Source organism: Lepidochelys kempii, chromosome 26 (assembly GCF_965140265.1).
Source record: "Lepidochelys kempii isolate rLepKem1 chromosome 26, rLepKem1.hap2, whole genome shotgun sequence".
Classification (NCBI taxonomy): domain Eukaryota; kingdom Metazoa; phylum Chordata; order Testudines; family Cheloniidae; genus Lepidochelys; species Lepidochelys kempii.
This window is the reverse complement of record NC_133281.1, coordinates 2,432,910-2,460,347: the sequence shown is the minus strand read 5'-3', so window position 1 is coordinate 2,460,347 and position 27,438 is coordinate 2,432,910. Positions and strand designations below refer to the sequence as shown.

General features: G+C 46.0%; 1 protein-coding gene across 1 annotated transcript; it reads right to left on the bottom strand.

The window, feature by feature from the left end:
- Positions 1–3,564: 3,564 nt before the first annotated feature.
- Positions 3,565–18,381, bottom strand: LOC140903595 (prolactin-releasing peptide receptor-like). The gene is made up of 3 exons (XM_073325120.1): positions 18,280–18,381; positions 15,870–16,313; positions 3,565–5,530 (listed from the first exon to the last, which is right to left on the bottom strand). Exons 2-3 carry the CDS (start codon positions 16,286–16,288, stop codon positions 4,897–4,899), a joined length of 1,053 nt encoding a protein of 350 aa, XP_073181221.1. The 5' UTR covers positions 16,289–16,313; positions 18,280–18,381; the 3' UTR covers positions 3,565–4,896.
- Positions 18,382–27,438: the final 9,057 nt, after the last annotated feature.

Genomic DNA, 27,438 nt, shown 5'->3' with positions numbered 1-27,438 from the left:
CCTGAGGAAGGATTGAGGGAAATTTGGAAGAGCTGCAGGGATCAGTAGGCCTGATATTGTTTGCTTTATACAGTGCATAGTTAGCTGGAACATGAAATGCACAAGGCAATTGATGCGAAAGTAAGGAAAGCAGTGGTCAGTACAAATGAGGAGGGGCCTCACAGGTCCAAATGGCCTACCCACTAGAGACACCATCTTAGGTGCAAAGAGAGATGTTCATGCATTCCAAACACGGAGCTGCAGCAGGATCTGGAGAGATTTGATGCAGGATAAAGCTCTAAACCCTGCAGTAAACAAAGCTTAACAGTGGGAGGAAAAAAAGCAAGTGGATTTCTGGGCAATGGTTCTAGCAGAGCACAACAATAACCTAGTGATGGAGCCACAGGTGAAATACTAGTACGGTATGTGAGCAGTCCCTCCAGGCTGGGCGGCGATTTAGTTGCTGTTGAGGTTGGCAGTAACGAGGTAATATGCTTCAACACAGGTGTGAATAAGACCTCCGCTTTATAGTACTTCATGTGGAAAACCCAGGGGTGCTTTAAGAGCTGCTGAAATAGAGAAGCTGCAATATGGAGAAAGGCTCCGGAAGGCAATATGTGACGCACAGCAAAGGGCCTTTTTTATCCCCGGGCTCCCCAGCACTGGCTGCCTAGATTTTTCTGGGAGAGAGAGAGAGAGCTGCAGCTGCCCCGATTTTGCCCAGCATGCTTTCAGCACTGAGCAGCCCAGCCACCCTCCTGCCTAGATTGCTAATGCTCTCACTGGGGAGTGAAAGGTATTCAAAACCCCACCAAACAGGCACCCCAGCGTGACAGGCTGTGCAATGAGGGGGCAAAGAGAGAGCTCTCCAAAATCAAACCGCAGCTCAGGAAGTGCTGGTACCTTCGGAAGGAAATCCACTTTGTGTGCCCACTGAGTCTGAATGAGTCATGAAAACAACGAGGAGTCCGGTGGCACCTTAAAGACTAACAGATTTATTTGGGCATAAGCTTTTGTGAGTAAAAATCTCGCTTCTTCAGATGAATGGAGATGACTCCTCGTTGTTTTTGTGAATACAGACTAACACAGCTGCCCCTCTGATAACGAGTCATGAGTTAAACTCCTCTACCAGGCAATCAGAGCAGTGTTTACAAGAGATCATTGAGATAAGGACATACACAGGGGTTTTAGCTATACATTCGTGTAGGGACCAGAGAAGAAAAACTGAACATGCACAAGAAAATCTGTGATGGTCAGTGAGGGCAGAGGGATGGGGAGCAGAAATGCCCATGTGCCCCTTGTTGAGGGAAACAGGCGGAGCATGGGGTTGCTGTGGCACTGGGGGGAGGAAGCTCTTTTCCCTCCTGCAACTATGTCAGTCACTTTCGAGCTCAGGAACTAAGAAAGCCCATGGCGGCTCCCTATCTATCACTGGAATTTATTAAGCAACAAAATGAGTTTCAAGAGGGAGTGATTGCTTTGATGCTCTGTCAGATTCTCCTCCTCCCCATCCTGTTTTCTGCAAAGATTTGGAGAAGAAAGGGAGAAAGTGGGCCAGATTCTGCCAGGTGGCAAGCCCCTCGTGAGAGGTGCTGAGCACCCTCGCTTGATGTAAGTGGGAGCTGAAGGTGCTCAGCACCACTCAAGAGGCCAGCAGCACCTCATAGGATGGGGCCTAGGGAGAGCTGAGTGGGACCCTCTCCTGCTAAGCTCTGGAGATGGGCTCCAGCATTTCCTGCTTCCTGATAAAAGAGGCACATTCCTCTTTTCCGAGGCTGCGGTTCCTCTGGCACTTGTTCCCTTTTAAGAATAAATTCCCTTCTCCCCCGTCGAGACTGTTTAAAATACATCCCAAGGGGAATGACTGGCTTTTAGAAGTTACTCTGACATTTTCAAGCAAAATGATTCATTGATGCATTTTTAAACAATTCTTTGCCAAATAAAGAGCCGCACTGAATTCTCCACAAAGAACTCGGCTCTTCTCCATTCTCTGCTGCTCAGACTTAGAATTTCTTTGGCTTTCTTTTCCTCCCTCCCTCCTCTTTCTTCTGCTTCCTCCTCCTCTTCATAAATGGGAAATGAAATATGTGAGAAACACATGGATTCTGCTTAGGGTGACCAGATGTCTTGATTTTACAGGGACAGTCCCAATTTTTGGGTCTTTTTCTTATATCGGCTCCTATTACCCTCCACCCCTGTCCCAATTTTTCACATTTGCTGTCTGGGCACCCTAATTCTGCTGCATCCTTGCCAGTATCCTACAGGCTGGCACAAGCCTGAAGGAATTTGGTCTGCCCAAATCGTGACTGACACTGAGATCCATGGTGGCATCTTGTCAGGGTCCTATGGGCCACATCAACTCTGCATATGTTTTTATCCAATCAAAATAGATGCATACAGCACAGCCACCACATCGGCTTGCCTTTGTCACATCACAACTGTAGAAATCTGCAACTGATCTCCCCAGACTTCCCCCTGAAGTTACACAGAGTGGGGCAACAAAGGGTCGCATTTGGAACCCTACAGAAGACACTCCGGGCAGTGCACCTCAGGGTGCTGCTACTGAGCGCCCACTGGGCCTGGCATTGCAGGGGCTAAAGTGGAGTCCCTCAACAGGGAGCTCTCTGTGGCCAGTGTATGTCTTTTATGGGTGGTAGGTGATTAGCTGTTAGGTAGCTGGGTGACAGTGCTCTTTGGCTGGGTGACATAAGCGTCAGCCTGCTGCATCCCTTTTTCAGAGGGGATTATCAGAGCTGATTCCAGAAAGGAGAGAGGCCACACCAGAAAATCACAAAATCCCCATGGTACCGATGTACCTCCCTGCCCCAAAATCCCACAGCTGCACTAAGTGCTGGAGAGGGGCAATGCGGTGAAGTAGTGAAACCCTTTCCAGGCCGGCCTCTGAATGTGGCTAGGAGCAGAGAGAAGGTGGGCAGGTGGGAAATCCGGGTCAGGGACCTGCTAAATCTCACTGGGCCCTGGGCCAAAGGGACAGGAAGAGGAGGGGGAAAGAGTGAGAAAGAAATGGAACAGTGATTACATAAGAGGCTTTTCACACACACACACACACACACCATCTCCTTCCTCACTCATTGCATAGACATTTAGCTGGAAACTCATATCCCCAATGTAACCCTCCTGTGAGCTAGGGCAGACTTATTAGCCACATCTGAGGCCCAGAGAGGTTCAGTGACTAGGCCAAGGCCACACAGCAGCAAAGGTGGGAACAGAACCCAGGAGTCCTAACTGTTAGTCCTGTTCTATAGCCATTGGGAAACATCGTCCCCCATATCCAGATCCACTGATGTCTGGATGAAAACAACCCTCTCTTTGAAGGAGTGGTCATGAGAAAAAAGAATCTCAAGTCTCTGGCCCTGCTTTATTAGGCATCAAACACATCTGCTCAGCGAACAGCAGGTGAGGGATGAAATCATTCGAATCATGTCAGTTACACATCACTAGGATCTCACTCACTGCAGTTCTGTTCCCAGCAGGCATCAGGGCTGCAGCTTCTGCACTTTGGAAAAGAAAATCGCCTCTAAGCTCAGTGTTTGAGAGAGGAATCTTGAAGTAGTTATTCCTTTATATTTATTGTAGTATTACAGATTCCAGCCAACAAACCTCATTCTGAGATATGCAAGAAAGAGTTTTGTATTAGACACAGGAATGCTTTGACAAAGTTACATTGCAACCCCAAACACTCGTGCATATACTTCACTGTCCCAAGCTTCTGTTTGACTTAAGCAGCCCCTCCCATGGCCAACCAAATCATTCTTCTGTTGAAAGAAAGAAAGAAAGAAAGAAAGAAAGAAAGAAAGAAAGAAAGAAAGAAAGAAAGAAAGAAAGAAAGAAAGAAAGAAAGAAAGAGGAAACTATGCACAATAAGTCAGTCTTTCACCCTGACTGAATGGAGGAGCAGTTCAATTCCTATTTAACTTAATCAGGAGAGGTGGGGGTTGTGCACCAATATATGCAGGGCTGAATATGGTGCAGTATTTGTTCACATATACCCACCCTCCCATCACCATTAGACACAAATCCACTTTTCCCCAGGCTATTGCCCTGAAGTCATGCTGCTTTGTGCTGTGATGGTATCATATCCAACATGGCAAGCAGGCTGTACAAACATAGGAAGTGCCAGACCGGACCAGACCTGAGATCCAACTAGTTCACAATCTTGTCTGCCACAGTGGACAATACTAGAAGGTTCTGAGGAAAGTGTAAAGCCCCACAATGGACAGTTATGTAGTACAGTGCCCCTGGGAAAATGTCTTCCTGACCCTCTGCAGTTAGTGCTTGGCTTACGCATGACGGTGTATATCCCTTTGATATTTTGGTCCTGTCTAGTGTTCTGGGTATCCTTATTCTGAAATCTGCTATAGTCTGTACTTCAAAGATGCCTTATGATGGTGTGTTCCCCAGGCTGATCGTGCTTTGGGTAAAAAAGCACTCTGGTTCTTAAAGTTCAGTTCTTGGATGGGTGACATCTGGGGACCATGCAGATGTGTGAGATACCCTGTGCTCTTTCCTCTGAGCCAGTACTGAGCTTCATCACGTTCTAAAGGACATGACGGTGCTGGAGCAGATGAGCAGAAACCCGAGGACCCCATGATTTGCACACATCAAAGACCTGGTGGCACTTTTTGCAAGAGCTGGGGCATATTGTAATTCTGTAATTTAAAATCCCAAACACCCATTGCAATTGCGGTGGAATACAGCATCATTCACTTCACGTCCCAGAACTCTCGTGCAATATGGTTGGCTGCTGTTAAACTCGTAAATAGTCACAGCCTTCCACCTGCGAGGAGCCTGCATTTCAGGAGGTGGGTGTGCTGATTCTTGTGTGTCTCAGTTTGGGATGCAAAGAGTGAGAGAAATGCGAGACCATCAGAAAGCAGAGAACCCAGATTCCGGGTTTCAGAGCATCACGCTCACGGCTACGCAGTTATTGGTGGGGATGATTTTCTGCTTGAAGGTGAACATCTTCTTCAGCTCGCTGCGGAAGCGGTCATGCAGCCAGGCGTAGAGGAAGGGGTTGCAGCAGGAGGAGCTCATGGCGAACCAGTGGCAGAGCAGCTGGATGAGCAGGAAGTAGTGCTTGTTGATGAGATTGATGTCTATGTCACGAATGATGTTGAAGACATGGATGGGGAGCCAGCAGATCCCAAAGGCAGCCACCACCAGCACGATGAGGCGGAAGATCTTCCTCTTCCTCACCCGGTCAAACTCTGCCTGGCTTTGCGTTGGGTGACCGGGCACCACGCGGTTCTTCAGCTTGACTGTGATGCAGATGTACGCGAGGGAGACAGCTGAGAGGGGCAGGATGTAGGTGATGATCAGGGTGCTGTAGGCATAGGCCAGGCGCTCCTTCTCCTTCTCCATCCAGAACTCCTCACAGATGGCAAATCCTTCCTTCTGGAACTCCACATGATATGTGTGGGCGATGGCGGGGGCCACCAACGTGCAGGACAGCAACCAGATTCCACCCACCACATACACACAGGTGGTGACCGAGATGCGCTTCTTCAGTGGGTGCACCGTGGCATAGTACCTGGAAAGAGAGGGAGAGGGAATGAGCGTGGTGAGTCACAGCTCCCACTGCCGCTTTCTCCTGAATGGCATTATCCCTATAGCTCATATATCTCACCAGTCATGGCATGTTTCCGGCGTGTGTGCACGTATCAAGACCCAAATAAGGCCTCAGCGATGTATAGGAACTTAGCAGCTCACCCTGAGGGGTCATGAGGGGTCCTCCTGACTGAGCTGGGGGCGGAATCAAGCTGAGCTCACATTGCTCTTTGAAGATCTTATTGTTTGCTCTGAACCTGGCAGACGTTGAAACTAGCATTTGGGTCCATGGGTAGAGGAGGGTGGAGCAGGAGCAGTAAACAAATGCTCCAGTGACCAACTGCATGGAGAGAGTGGTCACTACCAGCCACACATCCCCCTGCCATGGTCCCAGAGGGTGACTCATCCACAGTGATGTATACTGAGTAACGTAGTTACCTACATTAGCCGCTAGAGACCATTTTACATTAACGTGCACACGTTCTGCTGCTGTCCTTGTGTTCATGTATTTACAACAGTGGAGATGCTGTTTTAACTGCACTCTCTCTCTGTCCCACCTTTGAAAGCTATAACTCTGCTCTTAATTTGCACCCAAGCCCCTGGTCCAGGTGTTTCAGGGTCAGTATGGGGTTGATGTTTCCCCTCAGAGGGCAAAGCCCTCTCCAAGCAGACAGCTAGTGCTATGCATCTCTGAAATCCTCTGGATACAGCTCAAGTGGGCCCCACATGGTGCCTAGGCCTTGGGCCGGCTCCACTGCACAGGATGGTGCGTCACCCACAATTAATGCACAGGGAGTCCATCTGTAAGAGAACAAAGAACGCTACCCCTACTGAACTGTGGAGTCACTGATGGAAAGATTTCATCCTCTGCTGGTGACTACTATAGAGGACCATCTTCCGGTGTATGATTTTAGAGGCACAGCTCCCATCATTGTTAATGAGTCCTGGGGCACTGTCCCACAAAGTTATGTCTACTGTATATTTGATCAGCTTCATCGACATTACCTGGGTTAGAGAAATGACAGAGGAAAAGGAAAGGCCAGTCAGTACAGGAGACAGGTATCAAAAGGTACAGAGATGCCCAGGTGGCTTCTCCTATTTACCTCATCCCGAGATACAAGAACAAACAGGCACTTGCTGAAACTAGAAGGTTAAAAATTAAAATACATTTTAAAAAGCATTAAGTTTCTCCACCGATGAAAGGCAAGAGTACTTAATGCATTCCCTAGTTAACCTTTGGAACTCACCATCTCAGTATATAACTGAGGTAAAGAGTGAGTGTGGTAAGAACAGCATCTGCCAGTACTTGCACTAGCTAAGGTAAAATTACAAGGACTATCAGCCAGGTTTCAGGGTCTAAACTGATCACTTGATGGTGTAATAAAGCCATTTCCTGCCATAATATATATATGTATATAGTACTGCTCAGTTGGGGAGAACTACATCTCCTGACGCATCCAGCACTGACAACCATCAGAGACAAGCTATCAGACTCAACGGGCTCTTGCTCTGTTCTAGTTCTACCTTCTGCAGTATGTGCCACTCGTTACAGTCCCTAAAGCGTCTGGTAGACCTTAATCGATAAAACTCCACAGAACCACGGGGAATCAGCAGCCGTCAGCCAAGCAGCAGCACGAGCAAATTCCAGGGCTGAGCACAAAAGCGACAAAAGAGGTTTCCCTTCAGTTCCAAAGCTGTCGTTTTCCAGTTAGTCAAACATTTAATGGCTGCTTTTTCTTATTTCATTAGCATTACATTTCGATTGCATTAAATTAAGCAAAGAGGCCTGACATGAGGTGCCAAATCTGCAGGAAATGACACCCTTCCAGTTCAGAAAAGCCTGAAGTCCCTAAGAGCTGTAATTATCCCAGCAGAAGCAAAGCAACAGAATTAACCCCTAGGAACAGCTTTTATTGTGGAAGAACGAAATAATAGCGGCTTTTCTTTTCCCCATCCTGAGGCCTTGTGTTAAACCGTAGGTGCCTTCAGTCGTCTCCAGAAATACCCGGCCCCTCAGAATGCTCCTGATCAACCACCCAGGCAGCCCTTTGTGTAAAGTGACTCTGAATCATACTTGGGAGCTCCAGGCAACATTTTTTAAAAGATTAAAATGAAAAAAAATCACCTAATTAATCTCTTTTCTCCTCCTTCACTAGATGCATTGTTTTCATTTCCTCGCTATTTCTTATGGTCAAAGACTTGTAAGAGCTGAGCCTCCTGCTAGCCATTTTAAGTGACTAAACTGGTTTTATGTAGCACCTTTCACATACTGGGTGTTCTGCATTCAGCACTAACTCACACTCAGCTCCCCCCCCGCCCCCGACTGTCTGTCTATGTACGTATCCGTACCTCACTCTTCTCCTGGATGTTTGAACCTATGTAACTGATCGACATTCACTTTCGGGAAAGCATCTCAATTCAGGACAGCCCTTAAGCATGTGCTGAACTTTAAACATGTGCTGAAGTCCTACTGACGTCAATGAGACTTAAGCCCACACTCAACTTTCGGCACATGGTTATGTGGTGCCTTGTGTCAGGGCCAGAGAGTTGAAATTATCTAGCTGTGTCCCAGCCTATATTCCAGCTAGTAATAAATGCCCCAATTAGATATTATTCAAATTATTTGTATTTTTATTATGACCTTCTTTTCCCTTTACTTGTATTTTATTACTAGATTGCACAAAACATTCAAGATTATAATGGAAAATAGGGACTGGAAAGGAGCATCTGAAATTAAACAAACCCTCAGCAGAAGTTTGCATAGCAATTGAACTGATCTCTCTGACAATAAACCTACATGTGATGGATATTTAATATTTTTTATAATTTATCATTTATTTTGTCTAGACAGGAAAGCAAGCTTGCATCTGTCACATGATCTTCCCAAAACCAGGATTCTGATCAATCTGTGCCATCAAACAAGCGGGATAGCCATATACAGAACTAAGCTCAGGCTAGACCTAGGCTTATAAGAGATGTGCGTTCCCGCTTAACTTTACACACAAGTAGCTCATTGAGATGAAGCACAAGCCTGTCTTTGCAGGATCAGAGCCTTACCCCTGATTCCCTTCTCAGAGGTGCAAGAGAATTCTTTAATTCTAGTGTAAATGGGACCTGTGAACTGAACAGTACCTGACCATTGCATTGGCAAAGGTGATGCTTTGACACAGAATTTGAAGGTTCTGTGACTTGCCCCATTCACAGAGTAAATATTTTAAGGCCATTTCATTCTGGATGCTGTTGGGCTGTGATATGACCAGTTTCTCACAGAACGTATACATCTCTTTAGGGATGTAAGGGTGTGAAATTCCTCAACTCCCAGCCATGCAGAAAGCCAGTGCAAAGCCGGTGAACCACCTAAGTCCTACTTATTTTAGGACTCATGTGGGTCTGGGGTGGTGAATAGACTTTGTGCTGCCGCTTTGCACATAGGAGAATCTCATCCTATCTGAAAGAGTCCCTTTGGAAAGGGCAGCTAAGTGTTTTAGCTAAATCCTTCTGATCCACCATAATTTCCTAACCAACCCTTTGAATTTAAGGGTACTGACCGGTTTCGTAATTCCTGGGAAGGTGCACAAACTCCAAAGACTGGATGGAGGAAAATTAACACAGAGGCCAGGTTTGATTGAACAATAGGAGCCTGATTCACCACTCCACTCCATTAGCTTCACCCTGACATGACTCATCTGGAGTTAGTGAAGTTACACTGGCATGAAACATGTATAAGAGAGTGGTGAATCAGGCCTTATGTTGATAAATAATAGGCAGCCAAGAAGACTTACGGTGATGGGAACTTGAGAAACATCTAAGATGGCAGGCAGAGGCAGGCAGGGTATTTTCAATAATGACATTTTCCATTCCAAACTAGTGGTGCCTTCTATACCTTGCAAGGAACCGCAGAATCCCTGCTTTAGGGAAGGAAAGGGAGCAGTTAAAAGTAGGGGTCCTTGAACACGTAGCCCTAAGTGTGCAGTTATAAAGGGGATTGTGAATGCTGTAGCTCCTTTCATCTAGATTCTCCTTTAACATGGAGGAACAGCCCAGCCCTAAATGCAAAGAATAGAGTGACAGAAATTCAAGATGGGAAAGCCTTACTGGGACATAACTAGTCCAGCCCCCCATCAGAAAATGCAGGATCAGACCAAACAACACAGTTACCAAGTATATTTAAGTCTCACATAATCAGATTTCCAACACACCCCTTGGCAGGTCATCCTACCTCCTAAGAGATCTGTCAGAAAGTTCTTTCCTGCTCGTCCAGCCTAAATCTTCCCTTTGTTCGTCTAATTTGCTTTGCCTCCACTGCACCTGTTTTGTTCTGCCAGCGTCTGAGTCATGTTTGTATTAAAGATGCTCCTTGTATCTGCGGCTTAGTTTTGGAATCTGCCTATTTCTTTCCATTCCCCACTGGGACTGCAGCCTTCCCTACAAAAGTGACATCACTATGGAAACACAATGTTAAAAAACCCAAAGCCCAAAAAAACAAGCCCCAAACCAGATCCCATGTCTGTCTCCATTTAGGAAGGGATCGTGCCTGCCATTTGGGGGTCAGAACAATTTGTCTAGCACAGATTTGTATGAGAAGGTATTAATAACCTGAAATGAGCAGAAATGATACCTAGTGCTTTACAGACCCAGCAGTCAAGGACATCACTATTTAGTGGCACTGAAATCAGAACAAGAGCAATAGGAAGTTCACTCCCAAACTAAACACACATACATTTCCAGTCCCATGCTGGCTGCTTAGCCCTCCTGGTCAGGTGAAGAGATGTGAAATTAGCTTATTTTGCAACACAGCAGGCTACAAGTTGCAAGCATGGGGAACATTTTATGATCTCTGCCTATCGGAAAGAAGCATGGGGCACAAATATGCCTCACACAAAGAGAAGGAGATTGAGTAGCATATTCCTGTTGTGTTTGCATCACAATTTGGAACCTTCTGGCATGATGACACTAGTTTAATCTTCACCATGCCATGGCATCTCTCCAGCCCTGATGAGTGCCAAAGCCACAGGACTTCACTACAAAGTGCAGAAGGAGGAAAGGAAATGGAATTGCTATTTGCAGTGATCTAGGCTCTGTCATTGGATCAATCTGTCATACCTGGTGTTTGCACCAGCTCCAAGAAAGTAAGAAGCTTGTTACTGGATTTACAAAGTCATGTCTTGGCACAGTAGAGATGTTTGATCAGGTCACTATCATGCCATAAGCTGCACTGGTTTTAAAGTCACATAGACTTCCCACTTTTACACCAAGCAACAGCACTGAGTGGAAAGACACCTTTTAATGCAGAGTTTGATGTATGTGTAGTGGGCTCTGCAGTGACTTCATGTCAGTGCCCTCAATAACAAGCTCTTCTCCCAGCCAAGTCAGAAGCTTGCTATAACCCACACCGAAGACAACAGAAAAGAGCAAAAGACTATGGTTCAAATCCAAGTCCTGACACAAGGGAAAACGGGCTGTTTCTTTCTCATCCTAGACCCTATATATAGATATTCTGCACCACTGGTATTTTCTGCTCAGCAGAAAGCCAGTGCTGGAAAAGCAGCGGGTGCTGCAGCTAGCGGTGAGGTGCAAGGACAGAGCGGGGTGTGTGGGGAGTGGGTCAGGACTGAGCCTCTCTCCTGAATGAGGCTATATTTGCCAGGTGGTGGACTGGACCTCTCTGCAAAGAGCTGCTTAGCAAACAGTGAATGAACATATCGCTGGGAAGCATGGAGATACTGCCTTTCTTGCTCCTGAGACTAGTTTTGTTGCATCCCTCTAAGGAGGATTAATTTCCATTTGCCCTGCTGCCCGCTTTCTAATCTCCTTGTTGGTATGATCAGTTATTACTGCTGTTTGCATGGTGCAGACAATGTCAGCGCCGCCCAAGACACAAAGTGGAGGACATATGTATCATCTCCTCCTGCGCGTATACACAGTTGAATAGACATGCAGGAGATGATTCAATGAATGTAAAAATCTCAGGCCAGATCTTCAAATCAACCTAACTCCACTGATTTCACTGGAGCGACATGGATTACACCAGCTGAGGCTCTGGCCCTAACAGTCGCACTTTAAGAGTAGATCTACATGGCAGAAAAGGTGTGTTCTTACCTTGGGTTAGCTCATTTGAGCTGAAGTAGCAGTAAAGACATGGCAGCTCGGCTTTTACCTTAGGTTAGCAGCTCGAGTGAAAGCCTGCAGGGTTGAACCTGTGCTGCTAACTCGAGTTGCAGTGTCTTCACTACTATTTTACCCTGAGTTAGCTAAGCCAAGTTAAGAACATGCCCTTTATTTGCAGTGTAGACATACCCTACGATACCCTCTCCAGTTGGTCTTTTCACTGCAGCAGCACCGACCTGTTCTTTTCCAGTGCGGGCATCAGGCACTACTCCACTGTCAGTCTGTCTGTCACTCCAAGCCTGGTGGCTCTTTCACTTACACTAGTCTCACTCCCCCGACGGCAGCGAAGTTACTCAAGATCTACAGTGGTATAAATATTGATTGGTTTCCTGTGACACCCATCACCACAGAATCTGAGCACCTCACATACCTTAATGAACAGAGTCTTACGGCACCCCTTTGGGGGAGCAAAGTGTTGGTACTTCCTTTTACAGAGGGGAAACTGAGGCACAGGCAGAGAAAGTGACTTGACTCAGGTGACACACAGAATTGCAGCAGAGCCAGAACTGCAGCCAGATCTCTAAAGTCTTAGTCCTATGGCTTGAATCCAAGCCCCTCCTACTACAGTTAACTACTAAAAGGAGCAATTCTGTACTGTGCAGCGGAAGCTGGACCGACTAGGCTATTGGCAACTCTAGTTTCTAGGGTTCTGTGCTAGAATTCAGAGCAAGAGAAGCTGTCGTCTGCAGGAGATGATGCTCTGAGTTGTTAAAATGTTCAGTCTTTTGTGGCATGGATGTGCATTCATGCTAGATTTGATGCTGAATGACTGCTAGCACTGTGTTTGGTGTGGCAGATTCTCATGACTCTGAGTATGGTCTCCAGCCTGCAGTCTGGGAAGGCTGCCTGGGAACTGTCAGGAGTGAGAGCTGATTTGCTTTGGTGAGCAGAAAACATCTGAAGAGCTGGATGGCTGACGTTTATTAATCTTGCCCTGAAGGGGACTCCAGACAGCATGGATTGTAAGTGAGGTAATTGACAGGCACCAAAAGAAAAGCACTTGAAAATGAAGAGAAGCCTCAAGAAATTGAGCTGGGTTAGAAGAAAGTGATCAATGGGAATCTAATTCCAGGTGCTTGCCTCATCTGGGCTCGATTGTGCTACTGAATGCCTCTCAAGATCAAGCAATGAGAGAGCAAAAAAATACCTGACCCAACCTAGGGCCGAAGCCTGAGGTTCTTACTCAGTCCTTATTCAGGTAGGCCTCCAATTAACTTCTGTTGGAGTAAAAACTGCAGAAGGGACTGTGAATTTGGCCTATACACATTAAGGGCCAGATTATCAAAAGTGCTCCGCCCCCAGCAACTCCCATAGCTTTCAATGGCAAACGTATCCACTTCCGTTAGGTGCCTGAACAGGTGGTGATCTCTGCTGAAAATCTGGCCCTAAGGGCTTGATTTTACACAGTGCTGAGCACCCTTTAATCCCATTTTGTGGGCGAAGAAAGCCGCAGTGCGGGTCCAGATCCCTGTGGGCAAGAGTGTGTCCCTCCTTTCCACACCTGTGTGGCAGAAGGGAGAACATAAGGATCCTGCTCCTTTTTGCAGCCCTCTCAGGGAGAACACAGCCCCGGAACACAGGAGAATTCAGGGGCTACTACGGAGTTGCTCCCCATTGGTTACCCGGGTGTTACACAACTATCAATCCCCCTTCCCAGCCTAGATCCCCAGAGCCTGGAGTCAGGCCAAGGAGGGGGCCTACAGGAATATATTGATCCTTTAAATGGTCTCAGCGGGGTAAGCTGAGCCGATGGGGCTGAAAGTTAACAGTGAGTGAGCAGAATTGACCACGAGAACTGTAGGAAACAGCTGCTGCAAAGGAAATGGAGGGAAATAATAAGAGGGAGGGAAATTAATATTAATTCTGACTGAGACACAGGAACTCCCGGCTGTGTCTGTAATAATTTCTCTAGCACCTCTCATTCACAGGTGCCCAGATGCTTTGCAAACACTAAGCCTCTCACCCTGGATAGTTATTCCCATTATACAAAACAATTTAGAATCAGATTCTAGAAGAGCCCAGCTCCAACTTAGACACCTGCAAGTGGCCAGGCTTACAAAAGATCTGAGAACTACTGCTGGTTGGAAGAACTTCAGTGGAACTGCCTTGCAAAATGCAGTTGTCTCAAACTCAAAACCATGTTGTATGCACCAAAATTTGGTTTGGCGGGAGGGGGAATGAATCCCAGCAATGAAAAACAACCATTTTCATTTTTCATTTTTGAAACAACTTTTTGCTTTGAATATCTTTTTATTTGTATTATATTGTATATTGTAACACAAAATAATAAAGTAAAAATTGGCACCAAACATTTTGATTGCTCTGAAACTTTTTTTTCCTGGAATTTTCCTTCCTAGAGCATTCTGAAATTTGCAGGTTTTCTTCCAATTTGAAACAGAGCCAAGATTTAGACATCTCAAAATCCTTCTTGAAGCAGAATTCCTGTCCTGGAACAGCTCTACTCAACATGCCAGTGCTGATGTCTCTTAGTACCTGGACTTAAGTGTTGCAGTGGGAGCTGAGGGTTCTTTTAAAAATCTGTCTCCAGCTGTGGGTGCTAAGTGCTTGCAAATCTGTTCCTGAGCTCTGCTGAAAGTCTGATCCTCTGATTTGCCCACAGTCTCTCACAAGTCACGTTTCAGAGTAACAGCCGTGTTAGTCTGTATTCGCAAAAAGAAAAGGAGTACTTGTGGCACTTTAGAGACAAGTCAGTGATAGATCCTAGAGGTGTCAATAGGCGCATTTGATAAACACCATTCAGATACATTAATAAAACAAAATCAATCAGTCCCTTCACCACCCTGTGCCTCAGTTTCCCTGATCTGTAAGATGGGGATAATAAATCATGCCTATCCTCATTAGGGTGCTGTGAGGGTTGTCACATTAATATTTGTGCATTTGAAGAGGCAAAATGTGATGTAAGGGAAAGTAATAAGATTTATAATTAATTACTGAAATTATTAAAATTTCAGTTCCCCCTCATCTCCAAAGTGATCCTTTTTCTATGCAAAAACCTAGACATTTTTTACACTTGGAATTTCATTTTGCTGAAAATCCTTTTTCACAGTGAATCACACAAAACTGCGAAGTGTCACATGCCCCAGTACAATAAAAAGCCAAATACCTGAAGGACGACCCATCAATCTCATAGATCTTGGGAGACAGGCCAGTCCTTGCTTACAGACAGCCCCGCAACCTGAAGCAAATACTCACCAGCAACCACACAACAAAAACACTAACCCAGGAACCTATCCTTGCAACAAAGCCTGTTACCAACTGTATCCACATATCTATTCAGGGGACACCATCATAGGGCCTAATCACATCAGCCACACTATCAGAGGCTCGTTTACCTGCACATCTACCATCATGTGCCAGCAATGCCCCTCTGCCATGTACACTGGCCAAACTGGACAGTCTCTATGTAAAAGAATAAATGGACACAAATCAGACATCAAGAATTATAACATTCAAAAACTAGTCGGAGAACACTTCAATCTCTTTGGTCACTCGATTACAGACCTAAAAGTGGCAATTCTTCAACAAAAAAACTTCAAAAACAGACTCCAATGAGAGACTGCTGAATTGGAATTAATTTGCAAACTGGATACAATTAACTTAGGCTTAAATAGAGACTGGGAGTGGATGTGTCATTACACAAAGTAAAACTATTTCCCCATGTTTATTTCCACCCCCCCCCCATTGTTCCTCAGACGTTCTTGTCAACTGCTGGAAAGGGTCCACCTTGATTATCACTACAAACAGTTCCCCACCACCACCCCCACTCTCCTGCTGGTAATAGCTCACCTTACCTGATCACTCTTGTTACAGTGCGTATGGTAACACCCATTGTTTCATGTTCTCTGTGTATATAAATCTCTCCACTGTATTTTCAACTGCATGCATCCAATGAAGTGAGCTGTAGCTCACCAAAGCTTATGCTCAAATAAATTTGTTAGTCTCTAAGGTGCCACAAGTACTCCTTTTCTTTTTGCAGATACAGACTAACATGGCTGCTACTCTGAAAGATTTCTTAGTGATATTGAAAAGATTTTGCTCTTTTGAGGCCAAAAAATTACTAAATAATTCCCTCACCCAAATTTTTTAAAAAAGGAAAATCATCATTTCCAAAGGGCTGGCTAGGAACTAGTTACCTGTCTACAGCAATCGCTGTGAGGGTGAAGACAGACACATAGACTGTCATAGGCTGCATCAGGAACACGAAATAACACAAGAACTTCCCGAAGATCCAGCCCTGTGGGTTGAAGGCGTAGGCCAGGGTAAAAGGAACACATGTCGCACACATCAGCATGTCTGAGAAAGCCAAGTTCCCGATGAAGAAGTTGGTGACATTGTGCATCTTCTTGGTCCTACAGATGACATAGAGGAGAAGGTAGTTGCCGAAGATGCCGATCAGCACCACCAGGGCGTAGCAGGGGATGATGAGGGGCTTGAAGGACTGGATCAACTGGACTCCCGTAAACTGAGAGCTGGAATTGGAGCTGTTCTTGAGGACGATCTCATTGATGCTGTCATTGGTTGGGAGCTTGTCCCAATTCCCAATTGGTTCCATGAGTCAAAGTCAACTGAGAAGCAAGCTTAGACAAGAGCAGAAGGGGGTCAGCATTAGTGACGTTAATTACAGGGTCATAACCATGATTCCATTCATTTTCAGTTCATGGATATAGTTAGCAACCCGTGTATGTGCCATTTATGATTGAGTCCTTCTGTGGGCATCTCTTTTGGTTGGAGCAGCAAACAATCCATGAGAGGTCAAATGTGACCTGTTAACCTGATTCAGTCTCTCAGCTTTGCAGAGAGTTTCCATTTATGTTTGAGTATACCTGTGTGAACAGTTATTCAGGTGCTACCCACTGATTCTCCTCTCTGTTCTGTAATTCACGGGACACACCTTGAGAATTGAATTGAAATGTCCTTGTGGTACATCAAATTTTACTTCATGTTTGTGCTCCAGCTGCATCTAGCCTTCATACTGAGGCCAATTTGGTTCCCCTCAAGTCCTGTCCCTTTAGCCTCCTTATAATCTGATTTCTTTGTCTCAAACTTCCTCAGAATATTTTCCCCCGTTTAATTTTCCTGGCTTGTCTGGAAGGTCTGGGAAGTGGTTTGTTCTACAGATTCCTGGGAAAGAAGATGGAAAAACTGAGGTTTAGAAGAGGAGGGATTCAGATAAATAGCCCTCCCCTGATAAAGGGGACAATTCTAAGAAGAGAGGGCCAGGCCCCAAATTTAGGATTTGAAAGAAAGACAGAAATCGGTGGACACAGAATAGATTCAGTCTTGGAATACAAATCCCTCCAAGTCACCTCCACCATTCATGTCCCTTCTTATCCTTGTCTGTCAGGGGGTTTTGGTTGGCCAGTGCAGAGCCACAAGGACACAGTACTCATGCCCGCGAAGCTGATACCATGAGAACTTCTGCTGTACATCACTCAGGAGTGTATACAACTCATTTCCAGAGACCCTTCAATTCTCCATAAGTATGAGATAATGAATGGATTCCTGCTGTTATTCACAATGAGTACACACAAGTGCATTCCACAGCCAGCGGGTTTTATTATGTTCTTAAAATATATGCTTTCCCACAAAGCATTGGGAGTTGCAGCTCAAATTATTTTTCAGTCTGACCTGAAAAACACTATTCTAGCACCTAATCTCCCATTTTTCTATGGAAGAGGGTTAGTGAGCTTTTTAGTAAAGTAGCCCATTTCTCCTTTCCTGAACCCCTTCATTTCCATCTTTGTCAGCTATTATTTCACTCTGTAAACTCCTACGGTGAAGTCTTATCTAATTTAATAGAACAAAAATCACACACTTTCTATAGACTTTAGGAAACATCTTACAGAACTGAATAAAGAATTCTATCCCTGCCATAGAATTCTATAGGATGACTCCAAAAACCTATAGAAAGCTTAGCAGACTCTGTTAAATCTAGATTTTTAGATTAATTTCTATTGAGCCCCGTTGGTTTTATCCTTATTCAACTGTATGGAACTTTTCCATACAGGGAGCATTTTGAGACACTGTTCATATGGAAGATGCTTTCAAAATAAACAAAATATTATGAAAGGCAATTTCAAAGTATTATTTCTGTGAAACCCTAGCAAAGTAATGCATTTTACATCACAGCCATATCCTCAAACCTTTCCATTCTGCTCCCAAATGAGCTTCCAAATGTGAATTGTAGAAAGAAACTAGCTGTCTCAGCAACACAATGAATGTAAAATCCTCCTTTACATTATTTTGTATAGGAGTCCTTGCTTCTTCTGAGATGATACTAAACAGCAAAATAATACCATCTCAGCTGTCCACGCTAAGGGCATGTTTACAATGAGACACCAGTTTTCAGGAAATAAGTAACTTCTACAATGCAGTAGCATCTATCTACAGAACCGTTCCAACCAGTTAGGCACATTTCTTGCTCACTAGTTGGGTTATGCATACAGTACATTTAAAAGAAAAAGAAAAATCTGCTTCTCCATTTGGGCTGAATATTCCCTCTGTAAATGCAGATAAAAGAAAACCATTGCATTCTCTACTGACCTGGTGCAGAGGAAAGTCAGGGCGGAAGGGCACTCAGGAGCTGTGTTAATTCCAGGAGGGGTTTGTGTGTCAGAGAGAGGAAGAGAATTCAGACTGCTCTCTGATCCTTTGGGGCTCTGTATTCCAACTATGCTCATATCTGTGTGCCGAACTTACGGAGATCCATGCTTCCAACCCTCTCACTCCCCCCACTGGCTGCTGCCTCTCTCCGCTCCTTCCTGTAACCGCAATGAGGATATGGAGCTTGATTCTCTTCTGCCACAACTGTCAATTAGCAGTAACTTCTTTGAAGCTGGAGGAGGAGAAAATTCCAGGCTGGAGCCCTCAGCCCAGAGATGTCAAAGGCCCTTTTTGCTTACATCTCAATGGCCCTTCTCTGCAGGGCTCAATTTGTGCCAGGGCTCACCAGGACAGAGCCCCAGCATCTCTGGACTTGGCAGTTCGTAGCCCTGGAACCTTTGGGCTTGGCAGTTCATAGCCCCAGCATCTCTGGGCTTGCCATGTCAGTTTTGAAAGTGCAAAAATTGCTTGAGCCCCAGCACCTGATTGCTTGAGCCCTAGACCTCTGTCATTCTAAGTTAAGCACTTCTTCTCTATGATGTCTATGAAAAAACAGTGAAGTGCTGAACAAGCTCCAGGTAGAAAGTCAAAGGTTGAAGGTGCAGCTAAGAGACAACCCCTGTTTCTAGACAGTATCGTAACCTTTGGTGGCATTGTTCAAAGCCCTCATCAGTCCAATACCAGCTGATAAAATAAGTACAATTGATGTTTAATCTCATTCGCAAGCGCTTTTTGCAAGAGTCAGAGTGTTCAATTCAGCTATCATGTTCCACCCAAGAGGTGGCCACATTTCAGCGGTGGGTGAAAGGATCCCTGTGTACGACGATTCTTTGGGAGGATGGGTGTTATCCAGTGTCATTGTCAGTGATCCCTCGAGGTCGAGAATGATCTCTTTCACAGGTTTTATTTTTCATGGGTCCTTTGGTGACTGAGGGAGTCTGATCCTTGAGCCACAGGCTTGTTGGCAGACATTGCAGGTTGTGCTGGAAGACAGGGCAGGGCCAAGATTGCTGCTTGACCATTGTCTTTTCTTTCTTTTCTGGCATTTTTCTGCGACCAGGGCAAGGCGATTTTCCTCAGAAGTGGACGTTCCCTCTCTGACAAGTCTTCACCAGTTATCCCTATCCTGGGCTGCTGTCTCCCAGTGCGTGGTGTCGATGCCACATCTCTTGATGTTGATCTTGAGGGTGTCTTTAAAGCGTTTCTTTTGGCCTCCCTGTTTCCTTTCTTCTTGGTGAGTTGGGCGTACATCAGGCATGCGTACACAGTGCCCGCTCCACCTCAGCTGCTGCTGGATAATCAGGGCCTCAACACTGAAGAGGTTGGCCTCTGTGAGGACACTGCCCCTTTATAATAACTATTTTCTTACAATGCATCTCCTTTCCATCGCTTGTTTAATTCAGGGGGTATTCATTAACAACTGTTTGAATTCCTGATCAACGACACCAAAGAGACTATAGAATCTTCTACTAAATTTATTCCCAGTTCATCTGAGCCATCATGTAATTTGATGTAAACCTCAGTAATGAGCCACTTGTATTTAGAAAAGAACACAGCATCTGTCCTTTATTGTGATCTGTTTTGATTGCTTTAGGCAGGTATTAATTGGAGGATTTGATGGTCACAATTCTGGGCACCTACATCTGTATTCCTCCTCCACCCCCAGGCTTCCAGCTCCCCAGCCATCTCCTCTCTTGGGCAGAGACATGCATCCCTCTTCTGACCAGGGTATTTCCAGGCTGCACAGTTCCCTGCCTGCACTGTGAATTTCCCAGCAAAATCAGACTGGCCTGCTTTACTTCACTGTCCTTGAGGCGAAAACAGTGTAATTGCCAAAGTAGAGTTACCACACAGCTCTTTCTAAGCAAGCAAATTTATTTTCAAGGGAAAAGCAGTTCAGAGAAAATACATTCAAGCAATAAAAGAAGCTACACCCATGCTAATACTTGACACCACCCCAACTCCAACAAGGGTTCTGGCTGGTGAACAGTCCTTCAAATCCCACCATGGGTTTTGTCTGTGGTCACACGTTCAGAACAAGCACCCCATGAATCTGAGAGTTACTTTTTTATGCCATTTGGGCCTTTTGATCCTGGAAATCGGTAAGTTGTAGGCAAAAGTCCCCTGCCCAGGACAAGCTTCCAAAGATCAGGTTTAGAGACAGGCATTTGCATTCCCCTCCTCCCAAGTATTTCCTAGGAAACCTACTCAACTAACAGATCATTCTTGTCTTGGCCCATTGTTCAAAAGAGTCCTTTGAAGCTCCTAACACTTCCCAAGGTTTACATTCGTCATGTCTCGTAGATAAGTTACGGACAATCCCACAACAACACATAAACATTTGCATTTTAATGCAATGATCTCCTAAGATAGTTACACTTAATTCAGTCGGGTTTAACTGGATTCAATAAGGTTTGTCCAGGGCATTACAGGAAATCGCCATTCTGTCACACTGATCACTCTCATAGTTATCTCTCCCTGATGCGAGGGGACAGACTCTCTGACCCACTGCAGCTCCCTTCCCCAACTGAGATCTGAGCAGACATTCCCATGGAAGCCCGACACTACGCACACTCAGGCTAAATTGTATCCACTTCATAAAATATAGTTCTCTTTTCTTGGAGAGTTTCCCTCTATAATGAAAGAGATGAGCTTGGATTCCAAAGAAGGCCAGATGCCTGAACTCTGACAGCTGAGACCCTGGGGATAAGTTTTTCCTGATTACTGCTAAGCCAGATAGCAATAGAAGTGAGCCTGGAGGTCTGTAGTATGTGAGTACCTTCTCCACTCTGCTCCCTACGCCAGTGGGATACACAGGCTTTCATCTCTATTTCTCCTGATTAATTCTGGAAGTGGGCTCTGCCTGACGCTCACTCGGAGGCCCACAGTTGTGCAGAATCCACAGACTCCCTGGGGAAGCTGAAGGTAGCCTGGGAGAAATATCTAAAGCATCTTTTATGTTAAATAGAGTATCATCAGCATTAAACTTGTGTTTGAACTCCCTGCTCATGTGAAAATGTCACCATCAAATGTCTTTAAACCACTGGGTTATTCATTAAAAAAGAGACACCATTTACTGCCTGCTGTCTTGTACATATAACTTTGTGAAGTGCTTTGGGGTTACTGTTTGCAAGAAAGATACACTACAGAATACAGTAGTTATATTAATTTCACCTCTCACCAAACCCAACTTCCTAAAGCACTTTACAAGCTCAGACTGAAAACAGACGCTGTACATATATATGGAGATCTGCCTATCATCTTAGTATCAGAGCCCACACCCCTGTGAGGTAAGGCAGTGTGATTATCCCCATTGTACAGATGGGAACTGAGGCACAGAGTAGATTAAGAGACTTGCCCTAGGTCACACAGGGAGTCTGTGAAAACCTGGGTTTTCTAAGCCTGAGAGCAATGCCCTTTCCACTCTGCCTCTCCCACTCCTGAAATGCAGCCACCTCTGAGGTGGAGTGCAGCAGCCGTTTTAAGGACATGATCTGAAGCCTACTGAAGTCAATTGAAAGGCTTCCACTGCCTTCAACAGGCTTCGGATCATGTCCTCGGAGTGCACAGCAACGTTGCTCAAAAAGTGGAGAGGAAGTGGAGAGGAATCCCGTATGAGATTGAAACCGCAGGGGGATTTATGGAGGTTAATTGTAATGAACTGAATTGCAAGTGGGCTGAGACGTTTTGGCTAACACCACTGGTCTAACTCCTTCCCGGGAGCTGGCCACATCACAAAACCCTCCATCCCAGTTGGCTCGAATTGGCAGTAATCCTTATGGACAGTCTCAGCAGCGAGGCCAAGCGTGGAATGAGCCCTAGCCCCTGACCTACCCAAGAGAGAGCCCCTGCAGGCCCAGTCTGTTCTGCAGTGAAGCCATTGATTTCAGTTCACTTCATTGCTATGTAAGGGCTGAGATTCAAAGCCTGTGGCTACAGAGAGGGAGCCATTCAGTTTCCAGGGTTGCCATGGAGTCTGAACTTCCCTTTTAGCCCTACAGGTCCATCAAGGCTGAGAGGCTTGGTCAGGGGAGAGATGTGGGGGAAGCATGAGCTTTCACGGCCTAGGCTGCACCTGCTGTGCTGGGGAGAAATCCACCCCTCTGCAGAGGGTCCAGCCCAAGAAGTATGTTTCTTCTCCCCTCCCCTCCCCCAAATAGGGCTGCAGTGGTGCACAGCGGTGAATTTCACCCCAGATGATTAGAGGACGGCACATCAGTCACCCGGGCTCAGCATAACACCTTTCATCAGTGCTCCACTCCCTGGCAAACACTAGAAGAAAACAGCCTGTTGCACTTGGGGTGAAAAGTGTCATTTTCCAGGCCCCAGATGCCCAGCCCTGGGGGTTGGCATGTGGGGGGCAAAGGACACCTGTTTGGCCTTCACTGAGTTCTTCTGTCCCTCCCCAAATCATTGGGATTTATGAATTGAAGCTACCGTGGCTGTGATGCTGAAGACATTCATTTTCTTTGCACTGCAGGCCATTAATGCACTAGCCTGGAAGCTCCTAAGTACTGGGAAATGATCCAGCTGAAAGCTCTCAGCCATTATGTCAATGAGAAAACAAGGCTTAGGGGAGAAACAGAAGAAATCTCTCTGAATGGTGCATACAGGATGTCACCCAAAGCTAGAGCCCGATTCTCCACTACCCCGCACCTTGTGTAGTCATTTACACTGGTGCAAATCGAGTGGAAGATGCTGCTGAGTCAGACTGACCTGGAGCGAGGGACCCGCCTCTGCATGGCTCATTCAATCTTTGGCTTCAGCTAAGACTACCAGTCAGTGCCACCTGCTAACGTGTCTCTGCGAAGAACCAAACTGAGGTCAGTTCCGCCTTCCCCAATGTCACATAGGCCACCAAGCAGCCAGCAGATGCTAAAACCCAGGAGCTACACACCTGGGCTAGATTTGAACTGGTAACCTAAGGCTACAGGGCCCTTTCAGATCCCCTGAGCCATCCAGCTCACCTTCTAGCGTGCTTTGTTTGTTGCAGTTTTGTTTCCATGGCATTGAGTGTCTTCTATTAATTACTGTCCTGTTGCCATGGTTACCTCAAAGTGATCTGTGATGTGCTGCCATGCAGGACGTTGTTTGAACTCCACAAACACCTAAACAAGGGCATGGGAAAGCAGAAAAAGAATGAGCTGGCGGCACCTGAGATCTCCTCTAGTCCAAAGGTGCAGCGAGCGGCCCAAAGCACGGAGCTCGTCTCAAAGGGCTTCCGTCCATTCATCTCTAATCCCACAAGTGGAGCGGGCTCTGAGCTGGGGAGGGCTGTAACTGGATCCTACCAGGGTGTGTTGCCATCGCACAATCTCCTGTTAGCATTAGCTTTGCAGACGAGTGCTTTTGAGTCAGTTCCAGCTCTGTTAAAGCCACTTCATCTCTCCAGTTTACACAGCTGTAGACCAGAGCCCATAATAATACAAACCTACCGCACAGGGTGCGTATCCATCGATCCCCCATAGAGACATCTGTCTATCTCCCACCACAGAAATGCAACCACCAGCCATTCAGCCATCCTGGGTGTTACCCTAGTATCTGAGTGCCTCCCAGGAGTTACAAACCAACCCACCCACCCAACAGGGGCCTCTCTTCCTTCCTTCCTCACTGGCAAGGTGCAGGCTCAGGCTTATTGGATGCAGCAGTGTGGGAATGCTGGCGTGAGCTGTGGGTGCTATTACAGGCCGGCCTGGGCGAAGAGGTAGGGTTTGTGTTTAGCTCTGAATGCAGAGCAGGTTAGTGGGTGGTTTTACTCCACCTGGCACTGGGTTCCACAGACCAAGGTGGCAGGTCTGTCACCTGCACTAGGGTCATAGTTGTCCCAGGAGGTATGGTGAATGTTCAGAGCAACCTGCAAGTGCTAACTAATGGAGAATAAAGGTGCTAGATCGGCACTACGTCTTATTCATTTACCTGCTTTTCCTGTCAGTGTGAGACTGGGGAGTAAAGTCTCACCCTTTAATTAATTTTTCTAGACAGAGCTTTGTTTTGTCTCTTTTTTTAAATCAATGATGTGATCCAAGCCAGGCTGGGTGGATGCAACTCTGCTTGTCAGAAACCTGGACATCAGCTGGAGGATTTGAACACAGAAAACCAGTGGGCCCAGGGCTTGAGAAATCAACAATGGCACAGGGTGTGTGTCTGGGTCCCCTCTTTTGGCTCTTAACGTGCCTTCGGCAGGGCTGGGAGTTAAATGAGAGAAAATCCCATCTAGCTGGGGTCCAGTAGCCCTAGGAGACATGGGGAATAGGGTAGGCAGTCTGAGGAGGGGGGTTTTCAGCTCTCACTCTCATCACTGTATTCCATTGGTGTCTAGGGACCACGGCTGACATCAGTGCCCTGTTGTGCTAGGCACTGTACATACACACAGTAAGAGACAGTCCCTGCCCCAAAGACCTCCCAGGTGAGACAGACAAGCTGGACAAAGGGTGGAAAAAGGAAGGATTGTTTTAAGGATCACTATTTTATAGCTGGAGAACAGAGGCCCAGAGACTGTATTGCCGGCAGGGGCAGGGAATCTTTCATTTTGGAAACATCACTGCAGAATGTGTCAGTGTTTTCAAGATGAAAGATGGCAGAATTTCACTTCCATGAAAAATGCCGTGGGTTTGGCTTTGAAAATTCAGGGTGAAAATTTTTCCAAAGCCTCAACATTTTCACATTCAGTTTCCTGACCGGCTCCAATCACAGCGTTCCTGTTTCACTGGGTCATTAGCAAGACAGGACAGTAGGGCTGTGGTATTGAATGATATTTTATTTAGAGGATTTGTTTAACCCTCTTGCTCCTTCAACCTCTCTGCCTGAGTCACAAAAGAATGTGGTTTGTAAACACCGAGCACCTTTATGTATCTAAAAATACCAGTGGGGTAGAAGATTAGAGACCACAAATGCACTAATTACCCAGTTTCCGGCCAGGAGGCTGAGCTTCAAATTGTTGCATCGCCCCAGGAAGGAGGCTACCATAGCATGTAATTTCCTCCAATGCATCGCCACCTCTCAAGGCCAGGCTTATTCCAGAAAAGTATTTGCAGACACACAAAGGAGCAGCAGAATAAGATCAGCCCCCAAATGCCATCACGACAACTCCCAGCACAATCAGAGTCAATCCAGCTCAAAACACAATCATTTGCCACCATCGGAAAGACTGGAAAAACTTGAATGAGTAAAAACAAACTTGTTCACGTCATAAGCCCCCAGCAGTAACTGACGCAGTGGGGCTCTAGGGAGTTTTATTGCAAGATGCTGATGCTGAGCTTAAAAGCGTGTCTGCATTACGGAGTTTGACGTAGGAGTAGCTACACCGGGGGCAAACCCCCAGTGCAGATGCTGGCACTCCCATGTCTCAACCTGTGCGTCCTGTTCTCTCACCCCCACATACCCCCAGGAATAAAGCACACCCTGTCTCCCCTGTTTTTCATGCCGGAGTCTTGACCTATAGTCTATATCTTCCAATCAGAGCTGGCAGCATGCAGGTCAGGGACTTTTAAACCTTGCAATGTTCCTCTAATGCCTCACTTACAGGGACATCTGTGCTGAGCTACTTTGTGCTGATCTGCTGGAAAACACACAGTGTTCATGAGTCTTTCATCATGTGCTTGCTGCACGTGACTTAGGGAGCGCACAGGGACTGCAACACAAACACCTGTTCATGACTCCACTGCCTTGCACCTCTGCAGTCACTCCCACCAGTGCAGAGGGGGTGGAAAACACCACCACTGAGGTCAGCAAGTGAAGAAATATGATCGGGTAGCATTTCACACCCACTCTGCACAGGGTGTGAATGACAACACAAGAAAGCAATGGGCAATCAGGCTCTCTGGGTTCAAAAAAGAATTAGATAACTCCTGGAGGATAGATCCATCAGTGGCTATTAGCCAGGATGGTCAGGGACACAACCCCATGCTCTGGGTGTCCCTAAACTTCTGACTGCCAGAAGTTGGGACTGGGTGACAGGGGATGGATCCCTTGATAAAGTGTCCCATTCTGTTCACTCCCTCTGAAGCACCTGGCACTGGCTATTGTCGGAAGACAGGACCCTGGGCTAGCTGGACCATTGGTCTGACCCAGCCTGGCCATTCTTATTTTCATTTGTACTGGTCTTAATCCGCTTTGCATTTCCTTTCTTCCTGGATTTCTTTGTACAGCTTAACCCTCTCCCAGTAAGCAGTCTTCATGCAGTTGCTGTATCAAGCAGAGCAAGTGGCATTCAGTGAGGTTTTTAATTAGCCCAATCTTTAATTCCCACCTCAGAAAACAAAAGAAATGTATTTACCAGCTTTACTCCAGTTTCCTGGGAGGTTAGCTACTCCATCAGAACTAGATTCTGGAAAATACTCTCCTTATTATAGAATCACAGTATCAGAGAAATGTCGGCCTGGAAGGGCCCTTGAAAAGTCATCAAATCCAGCCCCCAGCACTGAGGCAGGACCAAGTAAACCTAGACCATCACTGACAGGGGTTTGTCCTGCCTGTTCATAAAAAACGTCCAATGATGGGGATCTACAACTTCAAGCTTGGAAGCCTGTTCCAGAGCTGAACCACCCTTACACCTTTCCTAATATCCGACCTCAGTCTCCCTCGCTATAGATTAAACCCATTACTTCCTGTCTGACCTTCAGTGGACACTGAGAACAATTGATCCCCATCCTCTTTATCAAAGCCCTTAAATATTTGAAAGACTTATCAAGTCCCCCTCAGTCATTTTTTCTCAAGATTACACACACCCAGTTTTTTAAACCTTTTCTCATAGATCAGGTTTTCTAAACCTTTTATCGTTTTTGTTCTCTTCTGAGCTCTCTCCAGTTTGTCCACCTCTTTCCTAAAGTGTGGTGCCAGAACTGGACACAGTCCTCCAGTCAAGGCCTCACCTCTGTAGATTTTTATTGATTTGCACTTTTTATTGAATTTCATCTTGTTGATTTCAGACCAATTCTCTAATTTTTCAAGGCCCTTCTGTATTCTAATCCTGTCCTCCAAAGTGCTTGTAACTCTCCCAGCTTGGTGTTATCCACACATTTTATAAGCATTATCCAAGTCAGTAAAGAAAATATTGAATAGTGTCAGACCTTGGACTGACCCCTGTGGGATCGCTTTAGA